Source organism: Carassius auratus, chromosome 19, assembly GCF_003368295.1.
Source record: "Carassius auratus strain Wakin chromosome 19, ASM336829v1, whole genome shotgun sequence".
NCBI lineage: Eukaryota > Metazoa > Chordata > Actinopteri > Cypriniformes > Cyprinidae > Carassius > Carassius auratus.
The window spans coordinates 29,188,087-29,207,144 of NC_039261.1; the positions used below are offsets into that span (position 1 = coordinate 29,188,087).

At 36.8% G+C, this 19,058-nt stretch overlaps 3 protein-coding genes across 3 annotated transcripts; 2 read left to right on the forward strand and 1 right to left on the reverse strand.

The window, feature by feature from the left end:
- Positions 1 to 296: 296 nt before the first annotated feature.
- Positions 297 to 4,545, forward strand: il11b (interleukin 11b). The gene is made up of 5 exons (XM_026290097.1): positions 297 to 405; positions 2,284 to 2,450; positions 2,579 to 2,659; positions 2,969 to 3,127; positions 3,295 to 4,545. Exons 1-5 carry the CDS (start codon positions 399 to 401, stop codon positions 3,472 to 3,474), a joined length of 594 nt encoding a protein of 197 aa, XP_026145882.1. The 5' UTR covers positions 297 to 398; the 3' UTR covers positions 3,475 to 4,545.
- A 1,195-nt stretch (positions 4,546 to 5,740) lies between these two features.
- Positions 5,741 to 11,012, forward strand: LOC113120156 (serine/threonine-protein kinase SBK1). Its single transcript, XM_026290098.1, has 4 exons — positions 5,741 to 6,017; positions 7,600 to 7,744; positions 7,890 to 8,092; positions 9,849 to 11,012. Exons 1-4 carry the CDS (start codon positions 6,012 to 6,014, stop codon positions 10,515 to 10,517), a joined length of 1,023 nt encoding a protein of 340 aa, XP_026145883.1. The 5' UTR covers positions 5,741 to 6,011; the 3' UTR covers positions 10,518 to 11,012.
- Positions 11,013 to 14,624: 3,612 nt separating this feature from the next.
- Positions 14,625 to 18,905, reverse strand: necap1 (NECAP endocytosis associated 1). Its single transcript, XM_026290104.1, has 8 exons — positions 18,556 to 18,905; positions 17,474 to 17,574; positions 17,265 to 17,369; positions 17,056 to 17,137; positions 16,680 to 16,785; positions 16,372 to 16,510; positions 15,842 to 15,935; positions 14,625 to 15,686 (listed from the first exon to the last, which is right to left on the reverse strand). Exons 1-8 carry the CDS (start codon positions 18,648 to 18,650, stop codon positions 15,626 to 15,628), a joined length of 783 nt encoding a protein of 260 aa, XP_026145889.1. The 5' UTR covers positions 18,651 to 18,905; the 3' UTR covers positions 14,625 to 15,625.
- Between the last annotated feature and the right edge of the window lie 153 nt (positions 18,906 to 19,058).

Below are 19,058 nucleotides of genomic sequence, written 5' to 3' on the forward strand. Positions count from 1 at the left end.
TTATATATTGCACATACATATAAAAGATAACCTGCCTAATCTTGCAAACGATGTAGCAAGTATCAGATCTGGAGATAAAGAAAAACATCATCTCTTGGATATAAAGTCTACTACATTACCAGATATTACCCCAAAACAGAACCCCAAAATTAGAAACATAAGGGTCTTGAGGCATCAGGTTGGCGGAAATAGCAAAAACTGTTGAGTTCTTCAGAAAAAAGATAATGTTTAGTGAGAGGGGGTGTGTAGGTCTACTTTTTTTTCCTGAATGTGAATGACTCAGAGTTGTGTGTCATGGCCCATAATATAAAGGAGAACCCTTTCACTAGTCCAAATGTTAGTAGAGTGATAACACAAGTTTGTTCACTGTGTTTACCACTTGTGATTTTGGGATTACCATGAAATGTAAGTACTTTTATCATTCTTTACATCAGCTTTACAGCACAGGCAAGGGAATGTGTTTTAGTGAGGGCAAACGTGGACATTGTAGAGGGTGGGTCTATAGTGTGGGTGTTTTTGCTGTCTATGAATTTAGTTTTAAAAGTCTTTTCAGAATAGAAACCAAAACAACCACTAATTCTAGTAAAGCAGTCTGGCTTGTTAACCTCAAGATAATTCAGTGATGTTGGTGATATGAATTGTTAAATTTTTATGACAAATACAAATTTACGTAATGCATTGTGTTCATCTTTAAGGAAATGTTTTATGTTTATTATAATTATGAAAGTCAGAGTTATAACCACAATGACACTTTAACATTCAAAATTAGGTTTTTCAATGCTTAAATGACATTACAAAATTAGTTTTATTATTAATTTGTTTCTTTGGTTCTCCAAATCATGATTATGTGCTTGAAAAAAGTCACATTAAGGTCAATGGTAAAAAATTAATGAATCAACTTAAATGTATTTTCAAATTAGTAAAATTTAAATGTAACTTCAAATTTTTCAAAACTAAAAGTGAAAGAAAAAAACAATCTAATTTCAGTTATACTGTATGATATTATATAGATAATACTAAAATAAACTTCAAGTTAGGGTTTTATAAAGCTGCTGCAGGGTTGAGTTGTAACCTCAGATTGTAAACATGCTTACATTGCTTTTGCTTGATAACTTGTACTTAGAAAATATGCACACGTATTGACTCAGTGCATCAGTAATGAGTTCATTTCAGCATTAAAAGCAGTGCTTTTTCAAAATCGTGTTGACAGACGCAAAAAGCTGCAGTGCAGTATCAGTGTAAAAATCATTTTCCACAAGTGCAAACGGAGGATGTCTGCAAGCGAGTGACCTTTGCATGCCAACAAGTTTTGATGGAGATCACCAGCATGCCATCGTGCCATCTTTAGCGGTTGCACGTAATGGTTATCGGTGACCTGAACAGTTTCTCTATTTAGAAAGGTTTCAAAGGATGCTAATTGCGTAAATAACCATTCATTTCCTTTTAATGCTTATCATAGGGTTAAGTCACACAGTTATAACATATCTACTGCATGTATTTGAAGGCCTACAACCTTCTCACAGACTCTGGTCATGGCTCATTTGAGTTTGCTGTGGATAAAGACTGGGGCACACATCAAACGGGCCAATTATTAGTGGTTAAAAAAAAAGAACGGCCTAAAATAGACCTAAAATATTTATTTTCACTGTAATAGTCATGCTAAATGTTATATATTCTTACTATGCATTTTAATCAGATAAATAAGTAAATAGATAGGTTGACAATAAAAATGTTAGAATATTTAAATAGACAAACAGAAGGTTATACATGTCTAATTTACTAATGTGTGAAATCAGGAAGACAGATTTCCTGAAAGAACTCTGAACTGGAAATTAATGGATTTTGCAGTCCTTTGCTTTCATTTTCACCAGTTTTACTGGTTTGGTGAGCTCAGGCTAAACAAGTGTGCATCAAAACTTAGGCAAGCCACCACAAACACTACATCAGGAAAAATGCTGACTCGCATCTTTTTATTCAAACAGCACCTCTCTTAATTTTGCGCATTCAGTGTGAAACTGATCACAACAAACCCAGCAAATGTTACAAATGTGTGTCCTTCATGCCTTGGAAATTCCTGTGGCATTAAATCTTTCTCTAAATCATCCCATCCGGTGTAACCATTACAAACCAAGAAGAGGGGCTCTCTGTGCAAATCCGTCTGCTTAGATACAAGTTTTTATAGAGTAAAACAGCTGTCTTTGCGCCCACACTGAAACACTTGTGACTCCGAGCAGCTGTTCCAATGACATTAATAAGAAATCCTGCTTGTTTTAATGCCGACAGTGTTACCTGATTCCACCTTTCCCCTCATCGTCTTGATGACTTGCGTTGAGCTCTTCACCTTCATCACAGCCCGTCCTGCTAATATAACTCAAGGAAAAAAGGAACTGAAGAGGCTATATACAGAAATGCGTACGCTGCTGGAAATAGTATCTAAAGAAAGGCATGGGGTAAGTACCAGTAAATGTACCAGTTTTCTAATTCATTTTAAGAGTAAATCTCCCATGCAGAATAACACATTTACATTTAGCAAATAAAAAAAAGCTATTATCTAATCAAATGCTTTTTTTTTTTTTAGAATGAGATGCAAGAATTTGAGCAATCACTCACATCCCTGCCTTCACTGAACTACAAAACAGCAGACCTGAAAACAGTCGAGGTAGAACATCCACATATCTCTGTCCGCTTTTCTGTGTTTCAAGCATCTAGACTTTCTTTTTGACAGAATATTTTTTTTGACTAAGATCCAAAATTGAAACCAGACTGTTTACTGATAACCCCAAAATACAGTTTATCTTCGACTGGAAAAAAAATACAATGAAATGTATACAAGTGCCACAAGTTTGCATAGATAGATAGATAGATAGATAGATAGATAGATAGATAGATAGATAGATAGATAGATAGATAGATAGAATTAAATGATCACAACATTTAATCTCTGAGTCTGGCTCCTTCTGACCCACAGGTGAGCAGTACATTAGGACAGCTGTACTCTGGTCTTAAATCCTTCAAGTTCCATCTTGACTGGATCCAGCAAAAACAAGAAGAAATGGGGAGCGATTATTCGAAGACAAAGAAACTCGCTCGTCGTATTGAAGACATGAGCCACACGGTGTTCAACCAGGTAAAAACCACTGAACTCAGCTCCAGGAGGAAATCAAACAATATTTCAATATCCTAAGAGCTGTTCAAATTAATGGCATAGATTTTTTTTCGAGATGCTTGAAGCAAGATGCAAGAAGACGGACTTTAAGAATTTGTTTAACAGAAATCTTCTAAACCTTCTTACAGATTGGGACGACCCCCTCTGAGCTGGTCCACCCTTCCCTGTCGCCTTTGAACACAGCTTGGGAAGCATACCAGGCCAATGTGGAGATTCTTGACAAACTGTACTACTTTTGCATCTGGTACGTTAGAGCACTGGGAGACCTGAAACACAAGCAGCTCTCAGCTCAACTCCATGACGCCTGACTTGCCTTAATGTTTGATAGGATGTCATCCCCATTTTGAGAGTGTTCTGCAGTTAACATTTCCTATGTTGTTTTTATTTCATTAAGTTATTATTTATAAGTTTTGTATTTAATATTTATTGAACCATTTTTTGTTTACAATGAAGGATTTTTTTATAGAGAGAGAGAGAGAGAGAGCGTGAATGAGAAAATAGCACTTTATAAAAATATTAAATATATTATTTAAATAAGTGAATTTGTATGCAAAACTCAGCTGCAGGCAGTTGCTAACAATGACCGATAGATGTCACTTAGAAACCTTTTACTGTGGTTAATGTGATCTATAATTAAATGCAGTCCAGGACGGGCACTCTTGTTTATTTATCTATTTTTTTAGTTAGTAATATCGCCTACAAGTCCTGAATCAACATCCTTTTTGAACAACATTACTGAATAATTCAAATTTTAAGGTTAGACTTTAGGTACGGTTGGCATTTAAACTATTCGGTTGTTAAAGCTACTCTATGAATGTTCTTTTAATCTTGACATATCAGTTTCATAATCATTCTGACGGTACGCTTACTTATTATAAGACTAACGTTAACGGCTTCTGTGTCTCTCTCACGCGCTCCACTGTTCTGCGCGTGTATGTTATTGAAAATGTGCACGGAATTCTGGATTGCTTTGCGGCAGAAAACAAACGCACTGCTGTCCGCTGTAATTACGACAGTAATTTAGACCAACGATTTCCACTCATTTAACTGGAGGTGGCTAAGATACCAAAACTAGCTACATTCAGTTGTTTAATGGTTAGTGTTAAGCCTAAACTTTTTTTTTACAGGCATTTTTATTATGTTTATCCGTGCTATGATAAATGGATGATAAAATTGGGTATTTAAAGCAAAACAAATGACAAAAAGTTTCATTAGGGCTAAATACACGTTATTGCTGCTGCACCATGGGTTTTTGCAAGCATATTATAAATACAGTAGCTTGAAATGCACTCACTGCCTCAAGATTGTACTTATTCCCAGTGATTATGTGTTTAATCTAAATTAAAGGGTGCCACCATATCGCAGAAATGCACTGGGGGGCATTATTGCATTACTTGAAAATAACTTTTACATTGTTCATGATGGATTCATCAGACTATATGTAGATTGGAAAACAGATTTGTTTGAAACATGTGTGAAGAAATGTTGTGGTGTTATTATCAGATAATTATTTGGTAAAATCTTTTAGGTGAAGAGAACAAACTAAAATTCACTCTGATTTACCTTTACAAGCCTGGTGAGATGGATGTAAATGCTTTCCTGGATGTTGTTTATTTTTCATACTTTTTTATATATATCTATATATTTATTTTATTTATACTTTTTTATTATTTAATTGTTTTTGTCATTTTTCTTTCAATAAAATGATTTTACATCAAACATTCAAAGCTTCTTTTTTTTCCAACTGTTGAATTGCTTCAGCAACAACTGAACCTTTAATAAAACAATAATCCAACCGTCATCACATCATTTTTGATGTTCTGTACATAATTGGTTATATTTGGATTGTAATATTTGTACCTAAAAAAATCCTTGTGTGACTTATTTGTAGGTTTGTAAATCATTTTCCTGCCCCGTCTGGCTGAGCATTTTCACAGATAGTTGAGCTAAACTAGATCCAGACAGTTAAAAATCGCCAGTAATAGCGTAATCAGCCATGAATGTCAAAATCTTTGTCATGATGACTAATACCAAACGCTGCAGAATATGGAATAGGATATGGATATAGGATATGTCGTATGACTGTGTGTGAGAGAGTTTAAAAAGCTGAAAAGTCAGGATTTGGCACGTCCTGCAGAAAGAGTGATCTGCGATATAAGCATTTTGTGTACCACACTCTCACAGCTGTTGGATTTGTCATGCTCACTCAGAGAGAAATGCTGGCCAGCATCAGAATACATTTGTCAGATCCATGATGCATGAGTATAAAGGGCTATCAATCGATTTCCATGATGCAGTATGCTGACTGATCAAATCAACTGCATTTAAATCTGATATTCTAATTTTTGTAACATTAACAGCCCTAATGAAACAAAAGGTTTTTGATAAACATGCTGTAAAAGGCAAAAATGTGAGAGAAGAACTGAGAAAAGGCTGGGGGGTTAATAGCCAGTATACTAACAAATTGCCTGTTACACAAACCCTACAAAAACATACTGTCAGCAATGAACACCATAACATTCAAAAGGAGGGGTAATGGTAACGAGACCATGTGAGTGGGCATACTGGGAAATTTGGATAGACAGAGAGAGAGAGAGAGAGAGAGAGAGAATGAGAGACTGAGAGTACAGAGATACTATTGAACTATATAAGGCAGAGGACAGATTCAGTATAAATCAGGATATGCACTCAGAAGCAAAATAATCAGTATCTGTAAATTGATGTATGACTGGCTGACCTGCTGTTGCCCATTTGAACTGCAGCTTTCAGCACCCAGTTTATGGGACAATTGACCAATAGAGAACTGCACTTCTGAATTCACTTTCAGCCTTCAACAGCATCAAACATGACAGTAAGTCTTTTCATTTCTTTCAAAAGGTCTCTTCTAAATGGATTATACACAAATTGTAAAATAATTTATATAGCATGCAATGTAATTTAAAATAACACACAGGCTGATGCCATAGGCCATATTATGTACACTGCCATTCAGAAGATTAGAAAGATTATTCAGTGTTTCAGAGAGAAGTCTCTTACACTCACCAAGGCATGTACTGTATATGATCAACAATACAGTAAGCATTTTATATTACGAAATAGTATAATGTTTTGTATATTAATATATTTTATAATGTTATTTTTTGTGATGTTCTTTATTAAGATTAAAAAAAGGTAATTGTGAAAAAAGTTTAAACAAGAAAAAGTCTTTGCAAAACATAAAAGTAAAACTATATGAGAAAATGTCACAATTAAGAGAAACAGTTGCAATTATGAGATATAAATCACAAATTGGGTATATATGAAGAGCTCAGATGCAAAAGTCTCTAAGTGCTGTCTGAAATTTTCTTCTAAAATTAAAATTTTTGTCAGGCTCCTATATTTATGTTCATTTATTTCACTTTAATAGCAATGAAAAGACCCTATTCATTGTGAAATTACTGAACTTACAAAATCTAATAAATGCTAATAAAAATTCTTATTTTAGAATAAAATTTCAAAGGGACGTCATTTAGTTATAGAAGAGCTTAATGTAAGTTTTAACAAAGTTTATAATGTGCAAAACATAAGGTCAGACTACATTTGTAACTAATTCTAGCACATACCTCAAAGGGTTTTCAGAACAAGTTATGTAATTCAGTGATTTACAACATTCACAACTAATCCCAAAGAACTTCTATGTGCTGCTGCCCAAATCGCTGTTCTCGACAAGGGGTTAACCACACACAACTTCTGGCGAGCTGTCTGTCCTCACACAACTGATGCCCAACAGGTGCACCTTATCCCTCTTATGCAACACTGTCCCCCATCATCCTGAACTGCTGCTTTAATAAAGAGTGCAGCCTTCTCCTTTAGGGACACCAAAGCTTACACAGTTTAAAAACAGACAAAAAAAAATAATATTGAAATTACATCCAGTTCAAATACAAATGATGCATTCCATTCAAACATGCTACATGAATAAATGTTGATCAGTTACCAATACTATTATTGAACAGAACACTTAATCCTATGAAGCTCAGCTGAATAGCACAGCTGTCTGGGGACAGTTAAGATGTGTTGACAGAATAGCCAATCCTCAGAACTGAGGCCCAAATCCCCCTTTTGCTGTAGCAACCTTATAACAGTATGCCGTGACAGATCCCAGCAGTTTATCTTTGATCCAGCCAGATCCTGTTTACTTTAAACAAGGTATTTTGTGGTATTTGACAGTTAGTGAAACCTTGTTTGACATACCCCAAAAAGGTTGGAAAAAAAAACAACAAAAAGCATGGGTACCATGCCAGTTAAGACTTTTTGAATCTAATATCATCTAATTTAGTGTCTTTGAAACAAAGTGGAAAATTAGGCATGCAAATTCTCCCTCAAATTACATTAGCTGTTAAATGTTTGTCATGTCCATCTGCAACCCTGACACCCTAGTTTTGTTATTACAGACTGCCACAAGACTTCTGGATGAGCTCTGTCACTTAAAGGCTCAGTCTCTAGAATCATTGGAGCCTTTAGATCACTTCCAAGTTATTAAACTTCTTGGAGAGGGTTCATATGGAAAAGTCAAATTAGCAGTGCACAAGAAGAGAGGTAAGTTATGTTCCTTTTTTTCTCTCATCTGATCTTATCCTTGCTATAATCGCATTTCTGGGAATTTGATTACTGCATACTACTTCCTTCTTCCTTTCCTTTTGACAATATCTCCATTATTCTTCCAAATCTCCATGGAATCTAGGAACACCAATGGCCCTTAAATTCTTCCTGAGAGACGACATATCTCTACTGTCCTTTCTGAGGGAATATAACCTGTCTTTGGCCTTTTGTACCCACCCCTCACTTACCTCAGCTTTAGGCATCGCTTTCTCAACTCCTACTCACTATGTGTTCGCCCAGCAACCTTGCCTTTATGGCGACCTATATGATGTCATCGTTCCTGAGGTTGGTAAAAGTTTGACATCAAGTTTCATACTTCTTAATGATGATGGCTCCTTGAGGACTAACATGCTGCAGAGTTTAGATCCAGTCTGCCCAAGAACACCTGTCTGGATGTTTCTAGCAATACTGAAGAAACTTGATTAGCTGGATCAGGTGTGTTTCATTGGAACCAAAGCTAAACTCTGCAGGATAGTGGCCCTCAAGGAGCAGGATTACACAGTCCAGGTTTGAATCAGTGGTTTCTGAGCCTATATCCCCATTATTGCAAATTTTGAATGTCTCTTTAAACAAATACACCCGATTCAACTCATCAGATCATTAGAAGAGACTCCAAGACCTGAAGTTACTGTGTTAGATCAGGGGTAAGCAAGTTCGGTACTAGAGAGCTTGCTGCCAACCCTGAAAAACACACTCACCTGTCTATAGGCCAGGGGTTTTCAACTCTGGCCCTCAAAGTCAACTTTCCTGCAGTTTAGCTACAGCCTTTGCTCAAACCTGATTTACTGATCCTGAAGACCTTGATTAGTAGGGCTGTAGTACTCTAGTCCGGTCTCAGTTTGGAGACCCCTGTCCTACAGAGTTGTTACGTTGCACATGCTTTTTAATCATAACAAATAATAATACAATTATTTTCTTAGAATAGGAGACATGCTGTCTCTCCCATTATCAGTTGTTAAGTATGTGGTCTTGAAGAGAATCCTTTTTTTGTCTCATTTGGACTCGGTCTTGACTTGTGCTCTAACATCTTTCGACTCGACCTTGACTCGGTATCAACTAGTCCTGTTCGTGGACTTGACTTGGACTCGACAAAGCTGGACTTGACTACAGCACTATTGATTAGCTTGTTCAAGTGTGTTTGATTAAGGTTGGAGCTGAACTCTGCAGGGAAAAGTGGACCTCAAGGGCCAGAGTTGAAAACTGCAGCTATAGGCTCTCTAGGACCGAACTTGCATACAACTGGATGGTCCAGTCCTGATCCTGGAGGGCCAGTAGAACACAATAGAGCTTTTTTTTAAACTCAAACCATTGTAGTCTGTCAGTCCTATAATGTCACTGGATGGGAATCACGGCTTTGGGCATCATAAAGCATACACAAACAAAACCAAATTAAACCCTGGTGCTTGTGATGATACACTGATGAGTCAAGACGCAGAACGATCAGTCTGTGCAATTGTGTATTTATTTATCGTTTTTTGACCTCTGATTTTCACCGCATTGTCTGAACTGTCTTGAACGCTTTCACATCTTTTTCTTCAGTCTGTGCAAGACGTCGTCTTCTTTTTCTTGATTTACGGCAGACGCAGACTCATAAGTGCATTACCGCCACCTATCTCTCAAGTGGTCCAGACCGAACATTTTGTGTCTTTGCACATCAATGTATCATCAAGTGCCACAGGATTTAATTTGGTTTTGTTTGTGTATGTTTTATGACACTCAAACCCATGATACCCATCCACTGACATTATAGGACTGACAGACTGCAACAGTGAGAGTTAATAATCTCAGTTTGTGTTTTACTGACAAAAAGTCACCTACATCTTGGATCCCCTGGGGACTAAGCAGATAAACATAAAATTTTCATTTTTCAGTGAACTCTCTCTTTAAGTCCTAATAAAACACACCTCAACCATCTAAACAAGGTCTTTAGAATTACTAGAAACGTTCAGACAAGTGTGTTGGGGCAGGTTAGAGCTAAACTCCAGGCACCCAAGAAGCAGGACTGGAAACCCTTTGTCTAAACTGATTTCTTCAATCGCAGGTTGGTCTTGAAGAGAGCCGTGCCCAAGGAGTGGCTTCCCAGATCAGCGGTGCTCTCTCTCACCTCCATTCCCTTGGCTTTGTCCACCGTGATGTCAAGCCGGAAAACATCTTCCTGTGTGACCGTGAGTGTCGTTGGGTCAAACTTGGTGATTTTGGCATGGTGAAGGCTAAAGGCACCAGGGTACCATGCGTGTGGTACAGCTCCCCTTACTGCACACCCGAGTCTGAGATGGCAAGGAAGAACCAAGAGAACCATTTGGGTAACTTGGGGATGGACAAAAATGGAAACACGCAAAAAGGCGACTCTGGAAAGACTCACAGGATGTTGGTGTCTGTGGATCCCACTACAGACAGCTGGGCATTAGGCATTTTAATCTACGCCATGCTAATGGGGAGCCTTCCATGGTCTGAGACTGTTTCAGACAACACTGCATATAAATGCTATCTACAATGGACCAACTGGGAAGGATCACCATCACAGGAGAGAGGATCACATCAGCCTGAAAACTTCCAACAGATGGCACCACAGTTTGCGGCGTTCACTCCTCTTGCGGCTTGTCTTCTTAGGGCCCTGCTCCACCCACAGTTCAGGCTTCGAGGCAGGCCAGATGAGGTGGAAAGATATCTGGGAGGAGCCTGGCTATTGGACAAGGATGTCAGTGGGTGATGCATCAAAAAGGCAGGACGGAGATCATTAGTTTGTCATTCACTCGTCACCTTTTAGAAGTAGTTCTGATGGTAGTTTTAATCATAAGCCTGCTGTGCATCCTATGCATTATTAGCTGAGAGTTTGTTTTCCTAACTGACCACTAGATCTTAGCTGTAAACACTGAAAACACAAAAGTTCCTGGGAAAAAAAGTTCCGGGTATATGTTACGGGTAATTTTGGTGGAAACTCGGCACAAGAGTGGAAAGCTCTGCGGTTGATCTTCTTACAATGCCACTGGTCTTTATAGATCTACTGACTACCAAGAGCAGCACAAATTAGCATCTGGATTAAGAATATGGCAGTATATGGAGTTGGTAAGGGTTATATAATTGAAAAGGGGCAGTATTTCTAAAAAAACTTGGGCTCCATCCACAGTCCAGCAACATTACTACACTACAAAACAATGTGCTTCCCACAAAGATCAGTGTAATGCTATATCCTGAAGTCCGTACCAAGAATATGACAAGAGTGACAGCTAAAGATCTGCAGGCATCTTAATAATATCTGTGTTTATGAGTCTAAATAAATATTGCTGCCATCTCCACTTTCTAAAGTCCAAATGAACTTCTTATATATGATTTCATTCATCTGGAATTGGTTGGCTCGTTGTTTCTTAATTGCAGCAATCTCAAGTAAATGACAGGTTGTTGGATAAATCAGTGAAAAGATTTTGTTGTGAGAGCAAGTTGTTGTTTTTGATTAAAGATTACGAGGGCACATTTATAATAAATGTTTTTTAGGTGGACCTCACGCATGCATTATAAAGCAGGATTTCCCATATGGGGGATCTTGATCCCCTAGGTGTCCATGGGGAAAATGCTGGGAACTTGTGATAGAAATTATAGAAATGTTAAATTTCAAACTGATCAAAATAAAGGATTCAAAATTTCACAGTTTGCTCTGGTCTATACAAAAATGAATCAATAAATATCTGTTTTCTCCAACATTTTGAACTGTTAACTATTTGTTTATATAAATGTTTTTATATTCGCTTAACGTCATAAAGTTTGGAATGTTCACTCCTGTCTTAAAATCATATTTAGGCTTTTAACAACCTACATTATGCTCATGAAAGGGCATCTTCACGTGGAGCGCTTGTGAGTGTAAGAGTAAGGAGCACATCTCTCAAGTTTCAGCAGAAGACATGCAGACACATACAAACACTCAGACACTACGTGTCCTAGATTTAAAAATAACCCCCCGACCATTAATAAAACTCTTTTAGCCATCATCACCTCTGTCAGATGCGCACTTGAAATCACATACACATGCATGGGCAAACACACACAGTCTTCACCGATCTTTAAGTGTCTCACACTTCGGCATTCCAAACTGTCCATCCATTCATCAACACTGTACACACACACACACACACAAAAAGTGTGAAGTTACATGTAACGGATAGGTCTTTGGCTTATGTTCAGACTCCTTCAAATGATCCATGAAATCATAACATTGTAAATTATTCAGTAAATAAGACCATATTTGTAAAATACACAGAGTTAAAATAACTGTGCATAAATATGCATAAAGTCTGGAACATCAAATAAGAAAAAATATATACCGTAAACAAATGAAGTTCACCTGACTTTCCAGAAGAAAAAAGAAAAAGAAAAAAAAATGTGAAAAAAGATTTAAAACATTTAAAAAGGCAAATATTTGCACAAGAAACTGCACAAATACAGTCTAGGCTTCTTAATTAAGACATCAAAAAAAGACTAGTGTCAAATTTTGCCCTTTCAATCTGAAGTTATTTAGGCACCTTGTTAAGAGATTAACAACTGAAATAGCTCATTACATGAAGGGAGAAGATCCACGAAGATCATTTGACAGCCCTTCTAAGTATACCAACTGCTGTCTATATGACCTTTCATTTGATATACTACATTAAAACACATTTATTTGCAATTATGCAAGTGTGAAAGTATGCTGTCATCTTGCATATATTAATCTGTAAGTAAATGTGAGAAATATCGGTCTATAAATTTGATGAATTTATAGCACTGGGAAATCGGCCCTGATCATCAGCAAAAGTGTCCAATTTGCTAATAAAAGCCACTTTTAAGCAGAACAAATGTTGTGTGTGTGTGAGAGAGAGAGAAAAAGATCAAGTCCACAATCTGAGACATGTTGACAGGGTGGTGCCAAATAACACACGTTGACACGTCACTCACACATTCAGACTTCTGAATGAGGACCGATTCAAACTTGCATCAACGAGTGAACAGCTGATCCCCAAACATGCTCCCGATTTATTAGCCAAGAACATTTCCTCACAACTTTTCAAAACAAATCTTCACACTGTATCCTACTACCACAATGAGAGACAGGACATTTTGTTCATCGTTTGGTTTCTAGTTCTGCACCATTGCACTGAAGCCTTGGCCATTTAAAAAACCCACTGATCCAAAATCTCACTTCACATACTGTAATTAAACATTAATTTAAGTACTAGCTTCCTTAATAATTAAAATTCTATCATTGTTGCTCATTCTTATGTTGTTCCAAAGTGATGAGAAATTTTGAATAATATATAGGCCACTCTTTTCAATGTAGTAAATGTGTAATAATGCAACATATTCCAAGTGTTCTAAAGCCATGTGAAAACAAGACCAAATTGTAAGTCAATCACTTACTTCAGTTCTGTTCAATACATTAAATGTTATTACTATTAATTAAAATGAACTGCACAAAGATTTCCTCCAACTCAATAATTATTGTTCATAACAGACTGGTTTATTATAATATTTATATTGCTTTTAGTTAGTTTCTTTTTTATTAATTACACCCATGTATGATAATCCATACTTATTCAAAAAGAAATTGAGTACAACCATCATAAGCTTCTGAAAGTGTATAAAGCAGTTGAGAAAAATTAGGTAGGCCTACCGAGTAACTAATAAGTTTCTCCAGTCTTGGTGCATTCATAAATTGTATATGACAATGATCAACTGAAACAGGATCCAATTGAACGGTTAAAAATCTCAAAACCCGTTAATAGATGCCATGGTTCAAAGCTCAAAAGCAATCCAATTAATTATCTAAACTGTAACCCACTGAAAAGAGTCAAGGGTACAGGCAAACATTTGTAAGAATGAAAAACTAAGCCAAACAGAATGATGTTGTAAAAAAAAAAAAAAAAACTAGCTCGATCAGACAGATTAAGGGAACTACAAAGGGTATTAACAAGTCATTAATCACAACAGATAAAGAGCAGGTGTGAATGTTTTCTGAAAATAGTCAGCACTTGTGTGACAGAGACGTTTGGTGGCCAAACGGAGAAGTACAGGCTGATGGTAGTTATTGCGCAACCAATCAAAGCAGCTTAGAAAAGTCAGGAAGATGTTATTTAGCTAGATAAAGGCTAATGAACGGAAACAGATGTGAGACCCAGCTGCATTGCCTAAGGTCATCTGCTGAAAATCCATCTTACGCTAGTGACAGTGTTAAGCTGGTTTCAAGCTGGTCCAACCTGGCCATTAAAGGAACGGCCACCATGTTCCAAAAGCAACCTTAAACTGGGAACGTATTCGTTGCTGGTCCAATAAGCTCTAGCACATGACTCGTGAGCATCTTACACCAGCTACCATGCTCCAAAGCATCTTAAACTGGGGCTTGCAGCACAAACTGATAAACACAAATGTTATTTGACATGAGGCAGATTAAAAAGTATTTGTGGTTATTAAATTACTTTCCAAATCTAGTAGTTTTCACGAATTCAGTGACATTCACTAAGTAAATAAAAAGCCAATCTCAGTTATGATTTTAACATTACTATTAACACGAAATTTAAGAGAGATAAGAAAGCTAAGAGAGTTCACTTATCTCTACTACTTGTTTCAATGCTAAAACCATTTCTTGAACATATGATATATTTACTTGTGCCATATAACATTATTTAATATTGAATACATTTGAGATACTAAATCCCTCAACAAACTCTTGCATAAGAAATGAGTCAAATGTGAATGTTAGAGGACTCAGCTAGAAGAATTGTATATATATGTCAAGGTAAAAGTCAAATTAGTATTCAGTTATTGTTACTACAGTACTTTAAGACCATGATAGAATAAAGAGTAGAATATTTATTTCATGACAGGGTGACACTGTAGTAAGTGTGGTGTTTTGGTGGAACACTATTAACATAGTAATAACTTTTAACATTTTATAAGGGCAACAAAGTAGAAAAATAAACTGTTGTACAGTACTTTGGCATCAAGAGGTTAGATATCCCAAAATGGAAATCATACATTTTATATAGCAAATCCTAATGCAAACTATGGTTCTCCATAACAGCAATGTGATTGCATTTGTTTCAATGAGTTAAGTATAAAGTATTGTAGCACTTAAATATATTTTATAGACTGCAAGGGCAAATGCAATTTTTTAAGAATCATATTCCACAGATTTAATATGATTTAAAATAATCACATTTGAAGCAATGTGTGCTGTAATTCTTTTGTACATTTTATTTTTGTTTAACACATAAATTACTATGTAAGTTAAGTAAATGACAATATGGATATGTAATGAATATCTTGACATAATCCCTTTATTTGAGGGACATAATTCTTCAACACTGTGGCCTTCAGGTTTTATATATTCTTATGACATACAAGATGTTAAGCTCTTAACATATCCACCAGACCTCACTTAAATTCTACACTTTCAAACAAAATCTCTGCCTTTTTTTAAAACACTCAAACACCTATATTCACTCCTCCAAAACCTCCAAAGACAAACATATACAGGTCATGACAACAAAATGGACACATCCAACACCTTGTGGACAAATGTAAAGATACTGGAACAATCTTCAAAACATTACCATAAAGTTTTAAATATAACCCCCATGGGATGTTCCTCTCTTTTATACAATCTTTTTCATAATTTCATTTGGTTGATCCTAACAGAATTCCTAATAGCCTATTTCTCGCCTCTGTGTTCTGCTAAGATTAGCCGCATGACATACAGCTTGCCGCTACAATTATGCATTATCTTATTAATTGCAATAGTTTTGATGGAGGAATAGGAACAATAATGGAATGAAGGAGGATAAAACTTTTTCAGAACTGCACCCAGTTCCCAGACGAGGGTTCTTGGCATTGTGCTGAAGGAGGGACAGAGCTGAAAGAAAGAAAGAAAGAAAGAAAGAAAGATTTAAGTGCTTATACTGGTAGTGGTCTAAGACCAGTTTAATGACAATATTTACTGACCAGTAGTAATATCTGAATACAGAAACTTATTCAATGGTCAAGAATCAAGGTCACTAATCACGTTACCTTGCAGAGCTAGAGAAGTCACCCCACAGGTCAGAGCTGGGGTTTGACTGAACCACTGTATTAGAGTTACTGCTGTCCAGTTCTAATAAACATCCTAAAAGTAGAAGAAAGTGAGGTCCAGAAAAGAACAGAGTAATAAATGTAATTAAAATTATTTTTGTATGAACAATAATAACTGTAAATAGTTCATTCATTAGGAATAGTTCAACCAAAAAGTAAAACTGGCTGAATGTGTCAACCTCAGGCCATCCAAGATGGACTATAGATGAGCTCTTTACTTTATTGGAACAAATTTTCATTGCTGAGGAACCACTGGTGAGCAAGTGATGCAATGCTGAATTTCTACATTATCTGTTTCGATAACTCAACTCATTAATTGGAGTAAATGGATAAATGGTTCCTTTAATAAAAAAGCACTGTCAGATTTTACTTTACAGAATAAATATATTACACATAATCTAATCCAGGGCATCAAAGAAAAGAGGATGCTTTTGTTTATATTTAACCAGTAAGGATGTCAATTGATGTACCTGTTTGCGCTCCTCCTGATGGCTGTACTGTGTTGTGATTGGACGAAGGAGGAGGGGCTATCTTTCCTCCTGGAGGTGGAGGGAGGAGCCCCAAGCCTCCTGAGCTCTGAGGGCGGGGCTTGTCCCTCTTTTTACCTTGCTTGATACAAAGAAATATTTCTCTAATTTAACACAAATGCATGATTATTTATAATATGAGGGCATGACAATATTCTTACGAAAATGTAGTGATGCAAGAAAGGCCATAATCAGATATTCTTTAAATCCAATTCCAAAAGTAGTTTTTAGCTGTTTTAGTTTCGTTTTACCCCAATATTCAGCGTGATGGTCTGTCCCTCTTTGAAGCCTAGGTCCAGTTTGGGTCCTGAGTCTACACCCTGAGAACTTTTGATTTCATTCTCCTGTTTTACCCACCTTACAAGAAAAGAAAAGGAAAGATTAAGGAATAAAATAAAATAAATAAAATACTAACTGCACAGTGTACAAAAAACTAAAGGTTCTTTATTGGCATTGATGGTTCCATGAAGAACCTTTAAAATCCATAGAAATGTTCCATTCCACCTTTTTTAAAGAGTGTGCATACTAACATTGCTTATTACGCCCCAAAGAGCATCCAAGATGTCACTACAAATACAAAAGCATTTTTAGTCATAAACATTCACAGGAATTTTGAAGGGAACTTACTTGAAATGATCCTGCAGGGAGACATTGAAATCAAAGGCATCACCTCGGTCTCCAAACCCAACACCAATGAATGCACTCCGACCTAAAATACAGGCAGCAAGGATAACGCATGTCTAAACTGTAATACAGAAGTGAAGTATAACTTATCTGCAAGACATTCTATCATGGCAGGGTATCTAAAACAAGGTCATTTTAAATCATACACTAACCATTGTCATCCTGTATTCGGAGAACAAAATAGCGACTGGAATCGCTGACGGTCTCCACAGCAATGCCAGGATATTCATTTATCGGCGCTTGAGCAAATAGCTCACCTGAGGACAATCATAGAAAAAGGACAACTAGGAGTTTCTTTTGCTGCAAAGATGTCTCTGAGAGTCATCCAATCAAACATTTGGGTCATTTTTTTTTTTCTAACCTGAGACTTTGTCCTCCAATTTTATATAAGCCACCTTCCCCTTTGCTGTAATGCGCAAACGGCCTGTCCAGTCAGGAGTGTCCAGCTTCCAGTCAGCCGCCCTGCCATTATCACAGCAGACATGTCATTTCAGGTCCATCAAAGGAAAATGGTCTTCACAGGTTTTTTTTAAAAATGGAAATATATTTTGGATGACCTTAACAACAAAAATAATATAAATTATTTTCTGTTTTATTTAAACACTCTTCTAAAGGGATTAACTGTCAAAAAATGTATTTGAATATTCATCCTACCGGTTTTCCAAAATATGTTATTGATCTTAATGTAAATGATTCTTGCAGACTTCTTTTTTTATTCTTATCTTGTAGTTTGAATTAAAATGGCATAACTGGAAAGGGATTTAATGGTTTCTTATCCCACCGCCTTCTGGTTATTTTCACCTGAAGACACAATCCAGAAAATGACTGGTGAAAATAACCAGAAGACAGTGGGAACAGAAGACATTTAACATCTTTCGACAATTTATGGCAAATCCAGCAATATAATTTCAATTTTTAGAACTGACACAAGCCTCCAAGCTGCTCATGAAGGAATACAAGTGGGATTTCTCCTCTAAATGTGTGCCAGTGAAGTATCACATTCTCTGTGGGCAAGAGTTTTTAGGACTAATTATACACTACATAGACTGGACCACATATACGACCCTGAAACCACACATTTCACACCAACACATTAACACAACAACATATTGTATAACCAGAATAATACTACTAATCAATGAGATAAGCTCTCACATGAAAGTGTCATTAAATATGTATCTGCTTATTCTACACCTCTTCCTTTTAGTCGTGAGCTCGCAAACACACAAAGCATCTGACATTACAAGATATTTTTCTTTCTATCGTGTTTAAACCAATAACAAAACACTGACTGTGTGACATAAATGCTTTATTTATTATCAAATAACGTTCGTAATAGGAGTGTGGTGCTGATACAGCTGCGGCAAAATGGTATTAAGTTACAAGATTATTTACAGAACAGACACCAGCCAAGGGCTCAGGCCCTCACATCCTATAATTCACCTGTATCCGCGATTCGACGCCCGCGGCGGGATGCGATAAACATTTACATCTGGTTTCACGCACAAAATCGACTCGTATTCCACCTCGGACGCCATCTTGAACTGATTCCAATGGATGGGAGTAATAGTTCTGTCTTCATCCAATTTGTTATTGCGGGCCAGCCGCTTCTTCGGGCACCGGAGCGTCAGTGACGTCAGCGATGCCTCAGGCACGCGCTTGAGAATCACGCGTTGTCAGATCTGCGGATGTATGGATCGACTCGTTGTTATGGAAACCAGGCTCGGCGCATTAGCCACCATGATGTTGGGATTAGCGGATTTCTCATCGCCTGTTCGTGTCCCACAAGTAGAAGATTTGACGAACCCTTTAAATTCATAATCTATGTATAATTCGTTTATTGTCTCTTATTTATTGTTGAAGGGCTTTAATGAAAAGCAAAAACAAATTCTAGCAGGTTTGTTTACCCTTGTGGGTTTCCACAAAGCCACGCCTGCTCATAAATA